At 40.1% G+C, this 20,248-nt stretch overlaps 1 protein-coding gene and 1 long non-coding RNA gene across 12 annotated transcripts in view; one reads left to right on the top strand and one right to left on the bottom strand.

Annotated features, from left to right (window-relative positions):
- prom1a (prominin 1a) overlaps window positions 1-20,248 on the top strand; it is a 108,931-nt gene that overhangs the window by 48,265 nt on the left and 40,418 nt on the right. For all 11 annotated transcript variants that reach the window (XR_007449988.1, XR_007449986.1, XR_007449987.1 and 8 more), the window contains exon 3: window positions 248-453. Coding sequence is in view for 2 of the 11 variants with exons in the window: in XM_049585114.1 (XP_049441071.1) it covers window positions 248-453 (206 nt within the window). In the remaining 9 variants the exon portion in view is untranslated. The remainder of the gene's footprint in view (window positions 1-247; window positions 454-20,248) is intronic.
- The window catches only part of LOC125894056 (uncharacterized), a 92,885-nt gene that overhangs the window by 50,061 nt on the left and 22,576 nt on the right, over window positions 1-20,248 (bottom strand). The window lies entirely within an intron of this gene.

Here is a 20,248-nt window from a genome sequence, read left to right as displayed (position 1 = left end):
TTATTAATCTATCCTTTCTTCTCTCCCTCGCTCCCCAACTCATCTGCTCACCTCTCCTGATCCAATTCTGTTTGCAATCCCCATCCCATTTTCCCCTCTCATTGTTTCATCTCTCTTTTTCACTTCCCACCTCTGATCCTCCTTTTCTTTCTTCATCTCATTCAATGTTCGTCTCCTTTCTGTATTATGTCTCGTAAATAAATTGTCCCTCATTCTTCATTTCATTCCTCCCCCTCGCTGACCCCAGGCCATCTACTACGAGATAGGCTTCCTGGTTTGTGCAGCAGTCGGCCTGCTCTTCACCATTCTGGTGCCGATAGTCGGCCTTTTCTTCTGCATGTGCCGCTGCTGTGACAACTGCGGTGGCGAGATGCACCAACGCCAGAGGAAGAACGCGGACTGCCGACGAGGCCTGTTGGGAACGCTGCTCTTCTCCACCTCACTGGTCATCACGTGAGTATGACACATGCATATACACACATGACACACACGCATGGGGATAACAGCTTGCAAGCAGACGTGTATTTTTTGGTGCGTGCACACAGACACTGGAATTAAATGCAAACTACACCTCAGTCATCTATGTTGTACTCATGCACACACATTCAGGCAAAAACACACAGCACACGCATGCACCACTGGTCACTGAGTCTGTTACACACACAAACGCATGCACATACACACACGGTCATCATCTTTCCCCATCCCCCATGCTGTTTGCTATATATAGTAAATTCCTACTGTAGATATTATGTGGCAGCACCCTTCATACTTGTGTTCAGGCTAAGCAATGGTCGTTATAATCCGCAGGAGATTCACACTGAAAGATTTAATTTACTGTGGAGGAAATTCTTCATTCGTGTCAGTGCTAACATACTAACAAACGACTCTCAAATCCACAACATACCCTACAATCATAGTTATTCTATATGACTCACATGGTTCAAAAGAGGGCTACAGGACAATTTCATCTACACCTTACTATTCTCCTTGGCTTCCTTATATAATAATTATAATACTTACTGCATCTGCCTTCAGGGTTTATTATATTACCGCTCCAGCTGTCATTTCGCCATTTAACATGCACATTTTAAGCACTTGGCTCATGATTTTTATCCAGTGGGAAATGCAGTGAATCCAGCACTAGAATTAATTCCTACATTTCCAATGTTTCAAACTGTAGTAACTGTGATTAATTGTAGTAATCTAGGAATTTAATAGATAGTACCTCCAGCTATTTCTGGTCTTGGTATGGTTCTCCGGATACTCAGACCTCTCATACATATTTTATACATGAAAACAGGCAGCTGCAGGCCAGCAGGGAGGTCATGACTTCAGATGCTTTCAATATTTTTCATTTATCCTACAGTTCTTTAGGGTAAATGTTCTTAATACTGCAGAGCCGACATCATGGCCAATGAGAAGTAGAAGCAAAGAGAGTGAAACTGCAGAAAGTTGAATTGCACATGATGGAAACTGAATCAGAGATTGGTGGATTGACTACACTGTAAATGTTTCTACATGGATCTTTTCTTTTCTATCATTTCTAATCATACTAATCAATCCAAATCCAAATCATCAGACTTGCTTGACAGTGTTTTGCTCATTTTCACAGTAGACACACAAAAAATAAGAGTTTTCATGCATGAAAAGTTACAAGCATTCAAGGAAGGTAGGGCAATGTAGCATCATAACTGTAGGATAAGTCATCACTTTGTTGAACTTTCACATTCATTACTGGAGATCTTAAAGCTGTAGTGCGGGACTTTCACATATAAATGAACATCCCTTACATTTAAGCCCTTGCTAAATGAGTTTACATAATTCTGAATGAGCCTGTCGCCACCAGGAAAAAATCTCTGTTTTGCAGTTCACTTGAGTTTTGGGTGTCTGTGGTAACTTTCCCGTGCTGATGCACCAGAAGTGATGTGTTTTACGTCAACAAGCCAGAGCTAAAGGGGGCAGGAATGACTATGCTAAGCTATGGCAGAAAAACCGTATCCAAGAAAAGTTTCAGGAGTGGATATTCCAAATAAAAAGAAACTCTGCATTCAGATGAAGAAACAAAGTCGAAACAGACTTGTAGAGAGCGCTTCTGTCTCTCATTAGAGAGTGGACTATGTAGTGAGTAGTGAGTGATTTCAGACAGAGCCATAGTTTTCTGTACATTGAAAGGTAACAACAGAGCATCTTCAGAGCAGCCAAGTTCATAATCCACCTATATTGCTATTGAGGATGGTAATTTTACGTTAAAAAGTCAGTTACTTTAGAAGATTTGTTTAAATCAAACTGCTAAAGCCACCTATTAACTTCTGATAAGCTTTGGAATACATTTTTGCACCACACAAAACTGGATTTTTTTTTTCCATCACCTTTATTTGAAGTGCATTAGGATTACTGCTCTTAATGGCCAGTATGAACTGAATGAGTGATTACAGCAAGCAATGCCTATTATAGTGTTCATGTGGAGACTTGACCTGGGGAACCTATCCTTTAAGACTTTATCCTCTGTGAAGTAAGTGATGAGATTGCAGCTCGAATTGCACACAATAATGGAAAACTTGGGAGGAGTGGGCTGAAAATGTTTGGGAGTAAAGCCTGAAGTTTACTTTGTGCTTCTATGAGGTTATTACATCATCTCACTGAAACTCATCTCTCAGAAAATGGACCACGGGAAACTCAATCCACTCTCCACTCTGCTTTATAGTCTCAGCGGTACAAGGAGTAGCCGCTGGGGATGTAGCCACAGTACAAAAGGCTTGGGAGAGCTGCGTTTGCCTCTTGTGCTCGGACTGAAGGGATCCAGGAGTGTACTTAGTTTGATGTTCTTTGACTTTCTGTCTTCGTTGGAACGAAGCCCGGCTATTAGAAATTCCAAGGCAATATCCTAGAAGCCCAGACGCAAGAGTCTGAGAGCATCCTCAGAGCTCTTATTAAATCTCCCCAGCTACCAGGCAGAGACGCTGCAGAGGCTCTAATGAAGCAATTACAGGCAAGAGAGGAATGAGTACCGAGCCCAGGCACAGACTGCTTTTTACCGCCACTAGAAAGCTGACAGCGAGGCACTGAGGAGTGGCAGGGGTGATATTTATTTTCCAAGTAGTGTTAAAATCGGATTAAGAGGGGTAAAAGACACCCAGGTAAGGGTGAGGACAATAAAATGGCTAAAAGGATGAGAGAGGAGAGTAAATGCGCCCAAAACAAAATTATATTTACCAAGCCTGGACACTCGGTGATAAAGTGTAGGGCATACAGCACACCTGACAATAAACAACCAGCCACTCTGCATGGTAATACATGAATTATTTGCCTTACATTATTCTGGCAACATATTTCTAATAGTAAGCAGTAAATGTTGTAGTGTTTCTGCTCTACACTTCAGACAGGACTGTGTTTTACTTTCCTTGGATTTCCTTATAATTTATCACATATTCACTTGCTCGGCGCTCTGCTGCTCCGTCTCCACAGTCAGGGTGCCAAGAGTGCGCTCTACCACTCTGATAGCGCGCCGAATTTACGAACGGTCCAGTTTGTGCCAGAGTGCGCAAAGGCACTCAGAATGAGTATTTCTGAATTCACTACTTGCGTCATCTTGCTCCATTGTCTTCCTCCAAACAAGCCAACAGAACTTGCTTGCTGCCGCTATCTAATGTCTGTGGAGAACTGTTTTGCCTCCAGCTAAGCCTTGCCCTCCAAAAAAATGTCATACTGTTTACTGACTGTAAAGGGGTCTTTATCGTAACTGTCCAGCACAGGGTCAGGATATGTATAAATTTACAAACAGAAATATAGGGCTGCCTTCACATATTGGAGTCAGATCAGTAGAACACTATACAGTTGAGGGGGCTCCAGTGGAGAGGCGCTGAAACATTTCTTATGGTATTTCTATCTTAATTTCATTTCATTTCATTTCATTTATTCCTTTTGACCCCTCCCCGGGGTATAAGGGGCAGACAACAAAAAATAACATTAACAAATCAGGACAGGTGGCAGCCAATGCACAGCAAAATAAATAGAACAGAATTTGTGTACATACATACAGGTCAAAGCAAATCAAGGGAAACTATTCAAGATTTTCTTTAAAAGTTTCAACAAATTTGACAAGACCTTTACTTTTTGAGATAACATTAACTTTTGAAACTTATAAATATTTGGATTTGCTCTATAGAACTGTCCGACCAACTCTCTTCTCTCTTTGTTAAAAAAAGAACCCACAAGTACATAATGATATTCGTCTCCTTGATTGCCAGTCAAACAAAGAGTACATTTCCGGGGGACATTTTCACGGTCGTACCTGCGCTCAGAGATGGGTAACTTATGATTTCCACACCGAAACTTAGACAAACAAACTCTTTCGGCAGGTCTTAACATAATCAGATAAGGTTCAAAAGTGAAATCAGTTTTAAACAATTTATAACTATCATATAAAGGGTCACAATTTCTCATGCCATCTCTGTAATTCCATATCAGATAATCTACGTTCAATCATTAATTTTAAATACTTAGGGTTCATCCGTCCAGTGTCATGCCATAAGTCCGATAAACCACAATCATCAAGAATATTTTTAACTTTGGAAATCCATTTACACTGAAAAATATTGTCATCATACAAAGTCTTAAAAACAATAAACACAGTCAAAGAGATTTTTGCTGTATTATGACTAATTAAATGTACCCAAAAGTTAATCATTCTCATTAAAGTGTCTGGATGTAGTCAGTGCAATACCTTTATAATGATACAATTTTTCCTGGGATTTATGTGACAGAATCAGAGCAGGAGATGAGAAGAAAATCTCACTCTAGCATCGGCCATTTCTCTGAAGGTGTCAGGGTCAAGTCCCACAGGAGCTGCCAAAAAGTCATGGTTGTAAACGTGAATGAGTAATATTCACTGGGTTAGAGAAGTGCTGTGGGGATTTGATTCACACGGCTGCCAGTCATGCTGAAAATGTACACTCCTGCTCACATGCTCTGGCTACAATTGCGCTGTCTTGGTAACATGGACAGGCTTGTTGTCAGCGTGTGATCAAATCTACCAAACACACAGCTGACATGACAGCAAGTTCGGGACAGAGTTCAGTTTCAGTACTCTGTTTTGTACTAGAGGCAGAAAATTGGGCTCAGCTTTGTCAGGATAAATATGATGACAAGATTTTGTAGATTCAATCAGTATATTTACATAAACACTAATAATTTCTCCAGAACCAGATTAAGGCAACACTCTGATTAGTGCAGTTGCATTATTACATTCACCAGGTTAAGTAAGGTGAATGAATCTTGAAATCTAAATAAATTTAAACTGATTTACAAGCCTGCATTAATTACAAGTCCTCAAATTACTGTGCCATGTAATTACATTAGACTCATTTCTTCCACAGCTATGAGACTTGGCACAGACCAAGAAAAGGTGATTGAAAGAAACAAAAGTGTTTCAGTGCACCATCAGAAAACATGTTAGCAGTAGTGGAAAATCAAAGTGAAGTGTGTAAGCATCACAGATTACATCCTCCTCCACAAAACAGCCATTTAGACTCAAGTTTAGAGTGAGATGGATTGGAATTGTTATAATGGTGTTAGTGATGATGCGGTAATAATGAGTGAACGTCTGCAGCCTTGTTACGGTTATGTTTGGTCTGATGAAGCCTGCAGTGCTGAACTTAAATAACCCAACTCACCTAAAATAGTATATATATTTAGTCTTTGTTTTTTATTTGGTGCATATTAATAAACATTGTATTAGGATCTACTGTATACGAATACATTTTGATTCCCCTTAAGTAGCTTGAAGGTTGAAAACTCCATTTATTCCACACTGTCTGACAGTTTATTACCTTCTGAATCAGCTTGTTTTCATTGTTTATTGAAGCTGATTTATGTTCACTCAGGGTGAAATATTCAAACTCAAGACCCTGTGTGTTTTATGGCTGCACTGTTACATCAAATGGAAATATTATGAACATCTTTTGAATAATTTCCATACATTATTATACTTTTCATCAAAAATTCAGCATGACGTATTTTGAAGCTTCAGGCTCTACACTATTTTAAAATAAACGTCTGCCGTTTTGAACAATGTTTGGCTGCACAGCATGAATTTATAAAGACTGGTTGAAGTATAACTTAAAGTTATACTATGCAGGATTTTAAAAAAAAACAATGTATAGACTCATACAGAAATAATTCCTCTTAATCATCACTTATGTTCCACTACAGGTGTGTCACGGTGTATCTATTGGCCCTGCCCTCTGCCTTTATTTTCTTTTTTTTCTGTGTTTTGGATGTTTATGGGCGTGTATCCCCACAGCACTCAGGTGAGATTGGGGCTTTATCAAAAGGTAGCGACAAGCTGTCAGAACGTAAACAGCAGACATCGGAGAGACACAGCACTGAAAAATAAAACCCACAAATATAGCGAGGCGAAAAAAATGTGTTTCCAGATGAACTGTGCAAAGCCTTGGCAAATGATCCATTTAAACAGCCTGGTAAGACCATCCTGATGATGTGAGCTGTGATGATTATGCTTTGATCTCTGTATCAGTCTGGACTCTGTGCAGCCCTTAACACTTTTAGGCGGCAGGAGTGCTCACCTTGAAAGACAAACTCTTTCAGCCAATCAGCCTAACAGAACAGCCTGACAGAACCAGTGGATAAATCAAGCTTTGGCCAAATCAAGCCAGAAGAATGACAAAAACGTATTTCCCTCTGAGAAGCTCAGCAAGTGCATACTCATATTCTTCTTTAATTGTTGCTATTGACCCTATTTCTGAGATAACTTCACTTATTGCTGTGTTTACTAACATTAGAGTTAGCGCTTGTTGCTTGGGGAGCCACCATTACGGATCTGCAATCTGTGGCCTGCATTTTACGTCACCAACTGCCGCTCCATCCCTGACTGGCTGCTTACAGTCAACTACAGTGCAGATCCCTGAATGGCTCTGATCGGATTGGAATTTCTGGAAAGCATTTGGGGCAGGACAGAGTCCAGACTGATACAGATAGCTAAAAAGAATACTGAGCTGACACCATCAGGATGGTCTCACCAGGCTACCACTGAACTTCCATATGAACAAAAAGGGAAAACATCTCATTATTACACAGCTTTGTTGAATACTTAATTCTGATTGGTCAATGGCGGCATTTTATGGTTGATTATCTCTAAAAAAACAAATTGTTGCTGTAAACAGTCTTGATCATAGACACTTAACGGAAGCAATAAAATCATTTTTACATTCATATTTTGTGTTAAATTATTGATTTCTTTAGTAAGCAGCCGTGTAATAAGCGGGATAATGTACAACGAGCCGTTCATTACTATAAAAAGAACCCCAACAGGTTGATGCAGGACCCCGACGCAAAGCATATTTGTTCTCTGTTAATCCTTTTGAATGTGATCACAGGTGCTGTGGTACTTGTGATGAACAACAGCTCCTCAACACTTCTCAGTGGTTACATCCGTCTCACCGCCAGCCCATGTGTATTTATGTGTTACTAACGTATCATGTCTTAGCTCATGCATAAATACATGCAGTGTGCCATAAAATGGCATGTTGCATCGTGCCTGCCAGCTAAAGAAAGGCCACACCGTACATTATTAAAAGAACAGCAGGAGCTATTTCAGTCTCTACTAATCAGCTCTGATTCCACATGCACAGGTTTATAATGATAAAATGACAGATAGAAGATAGTTCCCTCCGTTCCGGCCAAGTGGAAGACCTCTGCCTCATGCTGTTACCCAGCATGCATTTCAGCAGTCTATTTCAGTCGCTGGGTGTCCAACACTATTAACACAAAAGGTCCCAACATTATGGGCTTAGTAATTCATGCTAATCATATGGGGTCTAATTAATGATAATGCAGGCAGCAGTGAACTGAGCACTGAGCAGCCTGCACTTTGAATCTCAGTCAGTCAGTTTAGATTTCAGGAGTCTGTCTTCAAATGAGATTTTATCTGTCTGAGACATTAACACAGGGCGTAAGATGCATACCACACCATCTCTAGCCTGACTGCGGCTGGTGATATTTCTTGAATGTCTCTCACTCTCAAAGTCTCCTGTCACCCTTCACGACTTCACTTACTATCAACTAAGGACGAAGTGCCAAAAACACAAGCTTAAAAAACGATTAGAGCTAACAAAAACATTGTGATAGAAAAACTCTCTCATACAGAATTTTGATAGATATTCTCAGATATGTTGTTGCACCCCCAGATTCCAAAATGTCCTCCTAGCAAATAGAATAGCAGCTGTGTCTCAGTTCAGGGGCTGCAGCCTTTGAAAGACGCGGCCTTCGTGGTCGACGTTGGCCATATCCTTTGAAGACCGCATCAGCCAAACCGAACGGTCTCTGAAATGGGACGTCTGCTCTGCATAGGATTTCCCAGTTGCATCACCAGCAAAAGGATACAAAGGATACATCCGTTGCGTCCTCCATATTCTGGGACAGAAGGCTGCATTTCTCGGCTGCATTTGAAGGAGCCTTTGAAAAGGGACGGCCTTGGTCACGCCAATGTGACACAATCTGTCCTCAAATGCAGCCTTCAAAGGCTGTAGCCCCTAAATTGAGACACAGCTCGTGTCCTAACTGGATACGAGCATCAGACTACAGTGCTGCATCACATTACATCTGATGCTCTCTGTCCACACTAAATCCATTAAATATGGAACTCTGTCACGTCATGTCAACGATCCACTGACCTACCAGCTGTGGTCTCAGAGTAATCACTGAAAAGATGTGTGAGTACGTACTTCCTTATTATTCATACTCACAATAATACTATCACAGGTAACTTCATTGTCATCACTGTTGTAGCACCCATACTACATCATACCTCCATCTCCACTTTGTAAAACAAGCTTGTTTGCTAGCATCCCACACAATTCTTACCAGACACTCATCTTCCTGGTGATCTCCCTCCAGCCAGATGCCAACGTATTTAGGTTTTTGTAGTAAAATAAGGAGGTGTCCTGTTGGTAATTCCTCGTTTAAACCTCGTGAATCAGCCTATCCTCGTTAAATGTGGAGTCCAACAAAAGTTCAGCTCAAAACGGGCGCTTGCGGGCAGTTAGGACAGTCAAATAGAAAACAACGCAATCAAACAGATTTAGTTGCTCACACTTGCTTGCATTGCATCCAATTAGGACACGGTGTAATGGGATGTTGGAGGTAATACATATGATTTTACTGTACATAAAAGTTACCAATCAACACACAGCGACACAACAGTCAGCGTTTGCCATCGGGAAAAATAAAAACAAGAAAAAGAGGTAGAACGGTAAAAAGCTGTTTCACAATCAACTGCATAAACAAATTCAGGATCTGAGGATTTTACATTTACATATAAAGCTGAAGAGACAGACGCAACATGATGCATACTTTCTAAGGAACAGTGTAGGATACTCTGAATTAAACAAGATCTTTACACACTGCCCTTCAAGTCAGAGTGATTTTGATCAGACTAACAAACTCTACCTTGAAATAGGACCAGCTTTCTTTATGCCTCCAGGCTGTGCTCAGTGACATGATATTCCCACCTTAAACTACATATTAACAAACATGTCGGTAAACTCAACTTTCTGGTCACATTTTAATGTCCACAAACCACTGTCTGTCGCATATTTTTTTATATATTTCTTTCCAATGTCTGTTTACCCTCCTGGTGTTGCAGCTTCGTGTTTTAGAGTTGATAGAGAGGTGAGTGGTACCACGTCATGTCAATTCATAACCTCAAGAGCAAAATCAGAGTGAATCAGAGAGCAGTGCGACAAAAACATGAACATTTACGAAGTTTTTAGTTCGCTTCTGCCTTGGGACAGTTCTTCTAAACACACAACCTCTTTGGGAGGCGGGTCATCTGTCAGTCATTGTGTTTGAGTTTGGTTTTAATAGACTGTGTGGGCTTTCAGAGGGATAAAAGGCTCACAGTAATTCCACTGTTATTTATGTGACAAAAGATATTAGCACAGAATTCTGCTAAATTATTAATTAAGTGACCCAATTAATGAGCAGAAACAATTTTTCATCACTGGTCCACTTGTTATTACAGTGAAGAGCCAGCACCAGGGGCGAGATGTATAAACAATGCATACACCATATTAACTGGTATTTATAAGGGAAGAATATGCAGTGAGACCCAGTGGACACATGATTTTAGCTGAGATGGTGAGAGGTGATATTGTAGGGATGAGATTGATTTTAAGTTGATAGACAGGTAACGTTGTAAGGCTGTTTTCCAGTTTTACTGATTGTGCTATTATTTTTGCAGGCTGCAAAGTGTTCTGTAAAATTTTAATCAAAGGCACATATATAATGTTAACTTTAAACTATTAATGGTTGATGAATTTCAGCATAATTATATTTACATTTGAGCCATTATCTCCCTTTTAATGACCGATTTATTTAATCCTGAATTGTGAAGCACTTTGTAAAGTCAGTTTAAACATAGGGCTTTGAATAAATCATCCTTTTTGATGTTTAATAATAACGATGATGATGGAGATTAGTAAAACAAACATGTGTACGTGTGGTTTCATAAATCTGATGAAATGAAGGAGTGCACATTTCTTTCTTTGTGCGTACACACAGTTTTGAATCTGCAGGGTGCTATGCAGCTTATATTAGCTCAGGAGCCACACTTGCGTGCAATACTACACACAAATAAATAAATAAATAGACATGCCATCTATCTGTGCACACACTCTTTTTACATACATGTAAAGTTAGAAACTAGAAAGATCACTGCCAGCATTGTAACTCTCCTTATCCTTTCTGTAACTGTCTGATTTAAATATCCCTTAATAACCTAAAATAACTGACATTTGACACTTTGACTTCACTAAACTGTGTTTTTCGCAGCTCTTGGGAGGTAACAGCTAATTGTAGTGAGACACCTCACAGTCACCTACTGCTGACACAAATACATGAACTCAATCTCTCACTCTCAGAGACAAAAACAAGTGTGCAATTAGTCACTTACAGACAAACACAACCTCTGCCTCCTGTAACCCACACATCGCTCAGTGAGCAGCCTCCCTCGGGAGTCATCACATGCAGGGCTATTTTTAGGGGATTCATTAATAGTGAGATCAACTTCACTCTGTCATAAAGCAAGACACAATGACTAGGAAGATGTCACTTGCTGAGTAAATGTCAAGCTGCTGGGATGTCCTCACGGGGAATTACATTCCAGTGCCAGAGCCAGAGCCAAGTTTTGGAGCAATTACTGACAGCAAACTGTAAACTGAAACTTTACTCACGTGGGCAGCAGCTGCAAAAGAGACAGGACTCAGCAGGGGAAAGGGAATCACAGACAAAAATACAACTTGATGACAAAAATGACAAATTATATTAAGGTCTGGGTAAAGCAAAGATAAATATGTGTTTGTCACACCACAGACATAAATGTTGTATTAACGACCCAGCCATATGTGAATGAAATAAATGTGTAAGATTAGATTGCAAAATGGTAAAAAATAATAATAATAGGCAGTATTCTTTGCTCTGAAACACAGGGAAGCTTTGCTGAAAACCAGTCTTGTATGGTCCAATATGGCAGCAACATTAATGTATTGCAGTTACAGGGCGAAGCAGTCAATGCAGGTCACGCAGGTTTAGGTAAGATTACTAGAAAATGGATGGAACATGGATTAGGTTGACCTTCCACCCTCTCTTCCCCTTTCTCTGTCAGTCTTACACAAAGTGATGCAACATGGAGGTTGCGGGATGCAGCTGGATGGGCAAATTCTTTTTTTTTTTTCTGTGTCTCCCTGTGTACTAATTTTATGTCCTCTTTCTGGATTCAGGTTTGTGCAGCGCAGGCGGAACTCTTCATGAGTTTTACTTTTTCTACAGCAGTAGTTTGTTGATTTCGGGTCGCAGGACAGAGAATTGAGGAACAACTGTTTGATTATCACACTCAAGTCTTCCTTGCTATTAGTATGCGGTCGATTCAATCTGCGCTGATCTGATTAGATTGATGAATTGGAGGAGCAGCTGCTGCGAGTGAAAGCAAACTGTCTTTGGCTGGTTAGACCCAGCACTGGACGGAGGGCTGTGTGGTTTCCATAGGAACACAGCCGTTCCACCTAAAGTATGTTGTAACACTATGGACAACACTTAAAATTAGGGATGCACTGAATATTCGGTAACCAAATATATTCGGCCGAATATTGCAAAAAAACACACATTCGGTATTCGGTGGAATAAGTTAAAAGCAAGGCCGAATAATAGTGGCGTGTTTTGATAACACAATCAAACAGCGTGCCGTGACGGGCCGAGTAAAATGTCGGCAGTGTGGCGATCCGCCCGTCACTGCACTCGCATTTGCGACTAAAAATAGTTTTGAGCGAGCAAAATAGGCTTAAATCATTCAGCACGCTGTGCGAGCAGCCTACAGATTTCAACCAGCAGCAGAAACGAAAGGCGAATCCCACCGATTGTGGGTTGAACAGGGGTCACAGACACAGACAGTAATGCATTCCTGTCAAATACGGCCACCACCGTAAGTCGGCTCCAATAATATCCTCTTCTTGGCGTCATGACTGCCCAGAAGTACCTGAACAGCCGAGCCAGCCGAACACAGGTATGTGATGTGTCACAGGAGAAACGCCCGTTCACGGCCCACAAACCTCACCGTACTTTAGGGACTGTTCTTTACTTATGAAGGGACTTGTCAGGAGAGGAGGGTGGCTGGTTGATTCTTATTTTATTTATTTATTTTATTTTGATCCCCCCTGTGTTCATCACTCATTGATGCTGTTTTTGAAGTATGAATAAGTCAATAAGTAATTTATTCCATTGAAATATCATTGATGTAGCCTAAAACAGAAAAGTGATTTATCTTTTTATAAATGACAAAAGGCACATCTGCCTCATTATCGCTGTGGTATCGTGATACTACTCAGAACCATGATATTTTCATTGGTATCGTACAGTGGGATCCAATTTTGGCACCGTGACAACACTAATCTGGAGGGGGTTCATCTGCAAAAACTAATGAAAAACTAAACAACGATATTCGGTATTCGGTACTCGGTATTCGGCCAAGTGTTTAATATTATTCGGCTTCGGCTACAGATTTTCATTTCGGTGCATCCCTACTTAAAATATATGACTTAAAGAGCGGTTAAATTTTGCTTTCACTGTGCTTGGCACTCTGCTGCTCTGTCTGTGCCCAGAGCAGCTCCAAAAACATCTAAACGTGGCAGCAAATGCACTTATAATGGCAGTGTGCCACAAACAAATGAATGTGTGGGAAACACTGCTATGATGCATAAAGTTGGTGGTTTGAAGGTTGAGTCTGGGTGGTTGTTTTTTAAACATATGTATTTTTGAGGGGATATTTCGCTGGCTAGCAAACTGTTGGCTGAGGCAAGTAAATGTTGCAATTCACGATTGAGCAGGAGAGGCACTGATGTTATATGCTATACTTTTTAGTTTTGGGCCAGGGTTTTGATAAGGATGGTGTCAGTGCATCATTGAGCCATGATATCCGGCCTGCCCAAAAAATCCTGAACATGAAATGGTGCAAAACACTTAGTTAACAGTACTATATGTAGTTCATGATCTTTTCACATTTTCTAACAATTAATGTGTTAAGAAACCAATCTGATTTTACTTTATCTGCATCTGTTGTCAATAATTTCAAAGACGTCAGTGGTCCACGACAACCAGAAGTATAGACAAGTGAATTCATTACATATACAATCATTGCTTACAATTCCAGCTGCCTAATTAATAGATAATTTGAGTGTTTTTCTACACAAGTCACAAGAAGATACTGATACCATACAGCACGTAGGTGTAAATGATTTGAAATAACTAACATCAATTCAAGTCTCCTTAAAAACACGATTGGTATTTGTAGTTCCTGAATAATTAATATTTTGGAGAAGACAGGTTGTTGAATCTATAGGATGAATTTCTTTTAATAAACTGAACTGATCTCCACTCACTTTCTGTCCCTGTCCACAGCTCAGTACGTCCACAGAGGCTCATGATCGCTGCCCAGCACGTAGACACCACACAATGGCAGCTTTACACAAACCACAGCCAAGCTAATTAACTGTAGAGCTTGTTGTCAGAATTCCTTGTGCATCCCATAATTTATCACATCTCCTGGAGAGACCTAACTCATACTAATCATTATAATTCTCCCTTTTTTCTGGTTTATGGCTTTTTTTTTTTTTTTTTTTTTACTAATTACACTTTTCCCTCGTCCTGGGCTCTTTTATGGTCGGTGGGTTCTTGTAGCGCGCACGCTACAAATCAATACAGGAAAGAGTCTAACAGGAATTCTACATAGTGAAACTAATTGATGTTCACAGCTTGGTCAGGCTTTCTGTCTAATTTATTTGAGACATTTAAGTTACAATAGTGATGATATGGCAGATTGTTGCGGAGAGAAAGAGAAGATATGAGAGGGCAAAGCTGCAGGGCTGGGTGATGGTGATGTCGTTTACAGCTGAGAGGTGCTCTCTATCTCAGGGACGATTGGCCAGGGGGATTTATAATCCAGAAATAGCAGCATTTCTAATGCAGATAGAGCTGTCTGTCATTTCTTTGTGTCACTATGCTTTAACTTTGTGGTCAGCAGGGTGAGGAATAAATACAGAGCCACCAGAATATAAAGAAAATCACAAGGTTTACTTTCTTGGCCTGGTGGTCAGCTACTGCCTCTGGTAGCTCTGTTCCCTTCTCTTTAGGATTTCTTTCCTTCGTATATTACAAAGGTTCTTGTTAGGGCTGCCCCTGGCTAAGAATTTTCCTAGTCGACCAATAGTCATCATTCAGGAACATTTGTTGACTAGTTGCCCGCATGTTTACCATATTAATTTAATAATCAAATTATATATTTTGGGCAGGGCAACACAATGGTTTGAGTTGAAGGTGTGAGAAAGAATAGTGTCAGTAACATTGTTAACACTGTGCTACATTACAGAGAAATACAAAACCGTACTAATGAACCTTCATTAATATAGGCCTATATTTTATCTACAAGCGCACGTCACACACTGAGCGAACCGCCTGTTAATGACGCTGTGGGCTAATGGGCATGTAGCTACTTCCATGTTTCAGATGATACGTCATGTTTGTAGTCGACCAGTGAAGATGAGTTTACATATCACCTTGGGTTCGTCCTTCACCTTCTCAAAATGATCCCACACTTTGGATTTCCTGCCCGACATGTTATTAACTAGCCTGTGGAATAACCGCAGGTACCAGCCCTGGAAATTAACATGACTCCTGTCTGACTGCTGAGCGTGGACACTTCCTGTGTTTGTCCTTTCAAATTAAATTCCACTTTCACTTTTATTTTTCTGTGACTAAGCGACCAATGAAATCTTGATGTTTCTGATCGACTAACATTTGGTCGACTATTAGGGGCAGCCCTAGTTCTTGTACATGTCCACAAAGACACAATCAACCATATGTCTCTCAGTTACAAGGAAGCGCTCTGCTGTGTAGCCTTACAAACTTGTTCATCCAAAACACAGAGTGCACAGTAGAAAAAGTGCTTTTTAATGTAATTACACTATTTCACTCTGCAGCAAAACTCCAGCATGGGGTCGAGTATCCATGGGTACCCAGCGGATAACCCTCAAAAAAAGTGATCGGTGGGTGGTATTTTGTCTTAATTGTATTTCTGAGTACAGATTTGGGTTTAACAGAGAACATGCAGGTTGTGGTGTTGGATGAGATTTATTTTATCAAAAATAAAATTTAAAAATAATAATAATTCAATGTTTTAATGTTTTAATCCTCTGACTGCATCAATCCTTTCCTGTCCTCACCAAATCTCTTCCAGATCAGCTGCCTGCGCTGGTTAAAATCAAAATGGCTGATCAAGTAGAGAATACAGTAGGACAAGATCAGACCATTTCCGCGAGACATGGACTTAACTCATTGTAAATTACGCTGAAACAGAAAAATCGTTTAGTTCATTGATCTCTGAAGAATACACATAATGTGTGAAACTAAATAACATGTTTCTTCACACTAATAAAATAAGTATTGGTGCACTTGAAATCTTTCATGATAAAAACATGAATCTACTGCTGCAACACAAAGTTTGGTGACAGTAAAGCCACAGGTAACTTGTGCCAAAGATCCTCTTTTTAATCTGATTCTGTATCTACTGTGGATGTGGTGGTTTCAGGCCGTATGGCATCAACATAAATGTGTTTTCTACTTTGGGAGATTTACAGTAGGCTACACCATGTGAATCAATCAGGACAGAGACTTTTAACTTTACTATGCTCTGTCGCCAATTATAGCCACCAGAAGTTCAGAGACAGAAATGGATTGAAGAAAACGGCAGGCCACATAAGGTCAACAGCAAAGGATGCAATCACACCTACAGTTAGTTTGATTTCAGTCAAACTGTAGTGGAACTTGAAAAACTGTACAGAAAACTTCACACATTACAAACCAGGAATTGAAAACCAAACTCAACCTCCATGTTAAAGGCTTTAGATTACATTGTTACTCCCTACAAATCACACTGCAGTTTATTTAGGAGAGGACAAAGACTCCTGTTGATTTTGACTGACACTGTTCTCATCTGCCCAAATGAAATGATCTATATCACCACATATACATATGGTTGTGTACAGTGGTGTAAGGTAGTTATGGTGGGCCCCAGTAAAAGCTATGATGAGGGGACCTAGTGCCAGGTTTTTGTACCTAAACTAGCTGCCATGTATCATCTCTTCTCATCACATGGTCATAAAAAGACTTGACACATATACAGATATGAAATCATGATTGCTGAGTAATATGTATGTTGATGTCAACATACATATTACTCAGCAATCATGATTTCATATCTGTATATGACAAATATACCAAAGCAAAAAAGAAAATTTAATTTAATCGATTAGTTTTTATAGTTTAAGTAGAATAAGCTCATAATTTTGTTACTGATTGCTACTGACTACACTACACACACCAAATAATGACGAGATGGGGCTTGCCTTTTCAATGAAATACAGCAAATGGCAACATTTTTACATCAACATAAGTTCTTCTTTGAACACAGGCATATTTCTGAGGTGGCAATCTGAATCACTTTCAAGGGCCAGCTCTCCACCCAACACACTGTGGGGCCCAGTGCAGCTGCACTACCTGCACTGTCTATATTTACTTGTTCATTTGAATGTCTGTGAAGATTCCCTATAAAGTAACTGTGCAAACTATACACTGATCTTGTGGGAGTAATTCTTATCCAAACCCAAGTTGGATCGCATTGATTCAATGATTCGGAGCATCAGTGCTGTAGACCCAGTGAGAAATGATTCACAGACTTTGAGCCAGATGTATAAACATCATCCATTTATGGCCAACTGTTGGAGTGGAAATGAGGCTACTGCATGTGTGCTCCGTTTCACAATGATTGTGATTTATAAAACAGAACTAGGTGAACCTGCAGCATTATAAATCTGACAGAGAATGTGTTTGCATATTTCTGTCTTTGTGTGTACAGAGAAAGTTTTAGTTGTGAGTCTGCAGAGAGTTTTATGCATTTGGTCCCTGGGTGGTGTTTGCTCCATTCTGAGTCCACTTAAAGGCACAAGATCACACCATTAAAACTAATCACTGTGATTCAGAGAGTCTCTAGGAAACAGACTTCGAGAACTGCAACCAAAAGTTTTAAAGTTCAAGCCCCTCTCCAAAGTCCTTATAGTTAGAGACTGAGAGCTTGATAATAAAATGCAATTCACAGCCGATTCAATTGAAAGCATCAGTTTGATTGGTCGAGGTTTAGTGGAGAGCAAAAACTTGTTATGAAGTTCCTGTTTACAGAGTGAATTACCTGCTCTTTGAATTTCTTCAACAGTCATTACTTGAGACGAGTTGTTTTGTTTTGGACAGCTGACATTTATTTTTGAATCGCACTGTTAATATTTGCTTGAAAGGTTAATGATTTTTGTAACCTTAATCTATCCAGGGATGGTTTACTGAGCAGAACGAATGTGTCACTTTCTGTTTTTGATCAGAAAAAAATCTGTCTGCCGCTCTCCTTCACACATTACAGAGTGGCTGATGCTGTAGAATTCACTGATTTTTATTTTTATAAACACAGAGCACTCTTACAGTTGTTTGAGCTAATGGTCTCAAAAATCCTAAACATTTAGTGATTTTACAGCTGCCCTGAAGTCTGTATATTTTTTAATCTTTCTTTTTTGTAAAAAGAAAATGAAAGGGTCAACTAGTGTACTGTCTAACCATGCTTTCAGCTTTTAAATCTATTGTTATGCTGCTTCTTCTGCCTGGATGTTTTAAAGTTTAATCATTAAATTACATGTACTTCAGATGACATTTTGGCCCTTCTAGAGTTTTTAAATAATACTATTATTTCCATGACCTTTTGTGGCTGCTTGCACAACCCTGAGCCCTACAGGCTGTTTGGCTCCAAGTTTAGTATTCATATCTTTCCTGGATTGTTTACAGTGGAATTAATGGTCTGTTGTCTCCCATCAAACTACTGCAGCCAGGTTTTAGACAGAACAGACAGCCACTTGCACAGCGTCCTTATGAGAGGGGTAGAAAAAAAACAACAGCAGCAAAATAGCACTGTCTTTATTGGGGTTGTCATGCCCAGAGCAAAGGCCCCGGAGTCAAAACTATTCAGTGTCTGGTTAAATTCTTTATAGGACACAATGCTGCAGTGGGAAGCCAGTTCAGGCTGTGACCTGGCACGCTCTGAGAGGACAAATAAAACAGTGCATAAAAGGGATAAAACAAGGGCTAGTTGAGGGGAAAAAGCAGTTAAGTGGAATAAAAACAAGCTAACCAGAGGCTTAACTGGATAAAAGGGCGGCTAATTTAAATATAAGAGGGGCTAAAATTAAGCAAAATTGAGGACTGTACCAGGGAATAAAGACTGGACAATAAAAAGAGGCTAAATGGACTGTTAACATTGATTTAACAGTTCCTAAAATGGTGGCTGTTAGCTACTGTTGTGACCACTTTGTTGAATATGTGTGACTTCTGCTGGTAATCAGCTGAGAAATAAGAGCTTTATACTTATGAAATACAGTACAGTTTGTCTGACGAGGCATTGCTATGGCCCCACACTCCTCGTGCATGTAAAGATAATCCTGTGGTCTGTCCACTTATTTTCCCACGTACATACAAAACAAGCTGCTACTGTGTGTGTTAATCTGTTGTATCTGTTCTCGTCAGGTCACTGAGGTCAGGCTGGCACAAAAATGACTTAAAATATCACAAAAATTCCCATGTTCACAGATGTGAAGCGAACATTTTAAACAAGGTCTTGGTCAAAAATTTGCATACTGAATTTCCCCTCATACACTTAGACACATTAAATGCCATGTTTTATACCACTGTATACATGGTAGGGTTAAATTGACATTATAATAAAAGCACAGCACCATTTTCTTAGCAATAATGTTTGTTTTATAATTATTACAATGACTACACTAATCATTTTCTTATTGAGAGACAGGATAATAGAGGTCCAGTTCCAGCAGTGTGAAAGCAGGGAGGGGCTGAAGGGCAACTGTCCGAGCCTCGCAACTACAATCGCACTGAATGCAGGCCATTGTTGGAGTTTGTAAAAGCTATGGAGCCACCAGACCATGTAACACTCACTACCCAGCCCCCAGTAGTGGCCTAGATACTGGGGCACTGCACTAGTTTGATGCTCCTCTTCATCTGCTGTTGTGGGGTTTCCACCCTGAGGGAGAGTTTCATGTGTCATTTGGCTTTCGCTCAAACAGGAATTACAGCCCTTTTGCTAAAGTTGCTCGAGGTAAATCTTCCTCCTGCTGTGTTTGAATTGTCCCCTGTGGTCAATAAGAGGCACGCTATCAACAAGCAGCCATACAGCCATGCAGTTGTTGGCCACAGTTTGAGCTAGCGGGTCGGTTTAGGCGTTGCAGATAACAGAGAAATGTGATGATGCTGCACAACATTTTCACAAAGTGAACAGCTGAATTGATAAATGGCATTACTAAAGGCTAACGGCCCTTTAAGAGCAGATGCTACCTGAAAATTACCATCCAGGTACACTATGCAGGATTTTTGTTAGGGAAAACAAACAACATGTGGACTAATACAGGAGTAATCCTTCTCCATCATAACTTGCGTGTGGGGGTGTATTTATCTGCAGAGACCCTGCCCTCTGCCCGTACTTTCTTATATTTGGGATGTTCCTGGGTGCATTTTTTTCCCTGGGAAGGTGAAGGCATGACCCACACTACTCTCCTTCTGAAGGAAGTACCTTGCT

Source organism: Epinephelus fuscoguttatus, linkage group LG9, assembly GCF_011397635.1.
Source record: "Epinephelus fuscoguttatus linkage group LG9, E.fuscoguttatus.final_Chr_v1".
NCBI classification, from domain to species: domain Eukaryota; kingdom Metazoa; phylum Chordata; class Actinopteri; order Perciformes; family Serranidae; genus Epinephelus; species Epinephelus fuscoguttatus.
The sequence above is the reverse complement of the archived record's forward strand: the minus strand, read 5'-3'. Positions and strand labels throughout refer to the sequence as shown.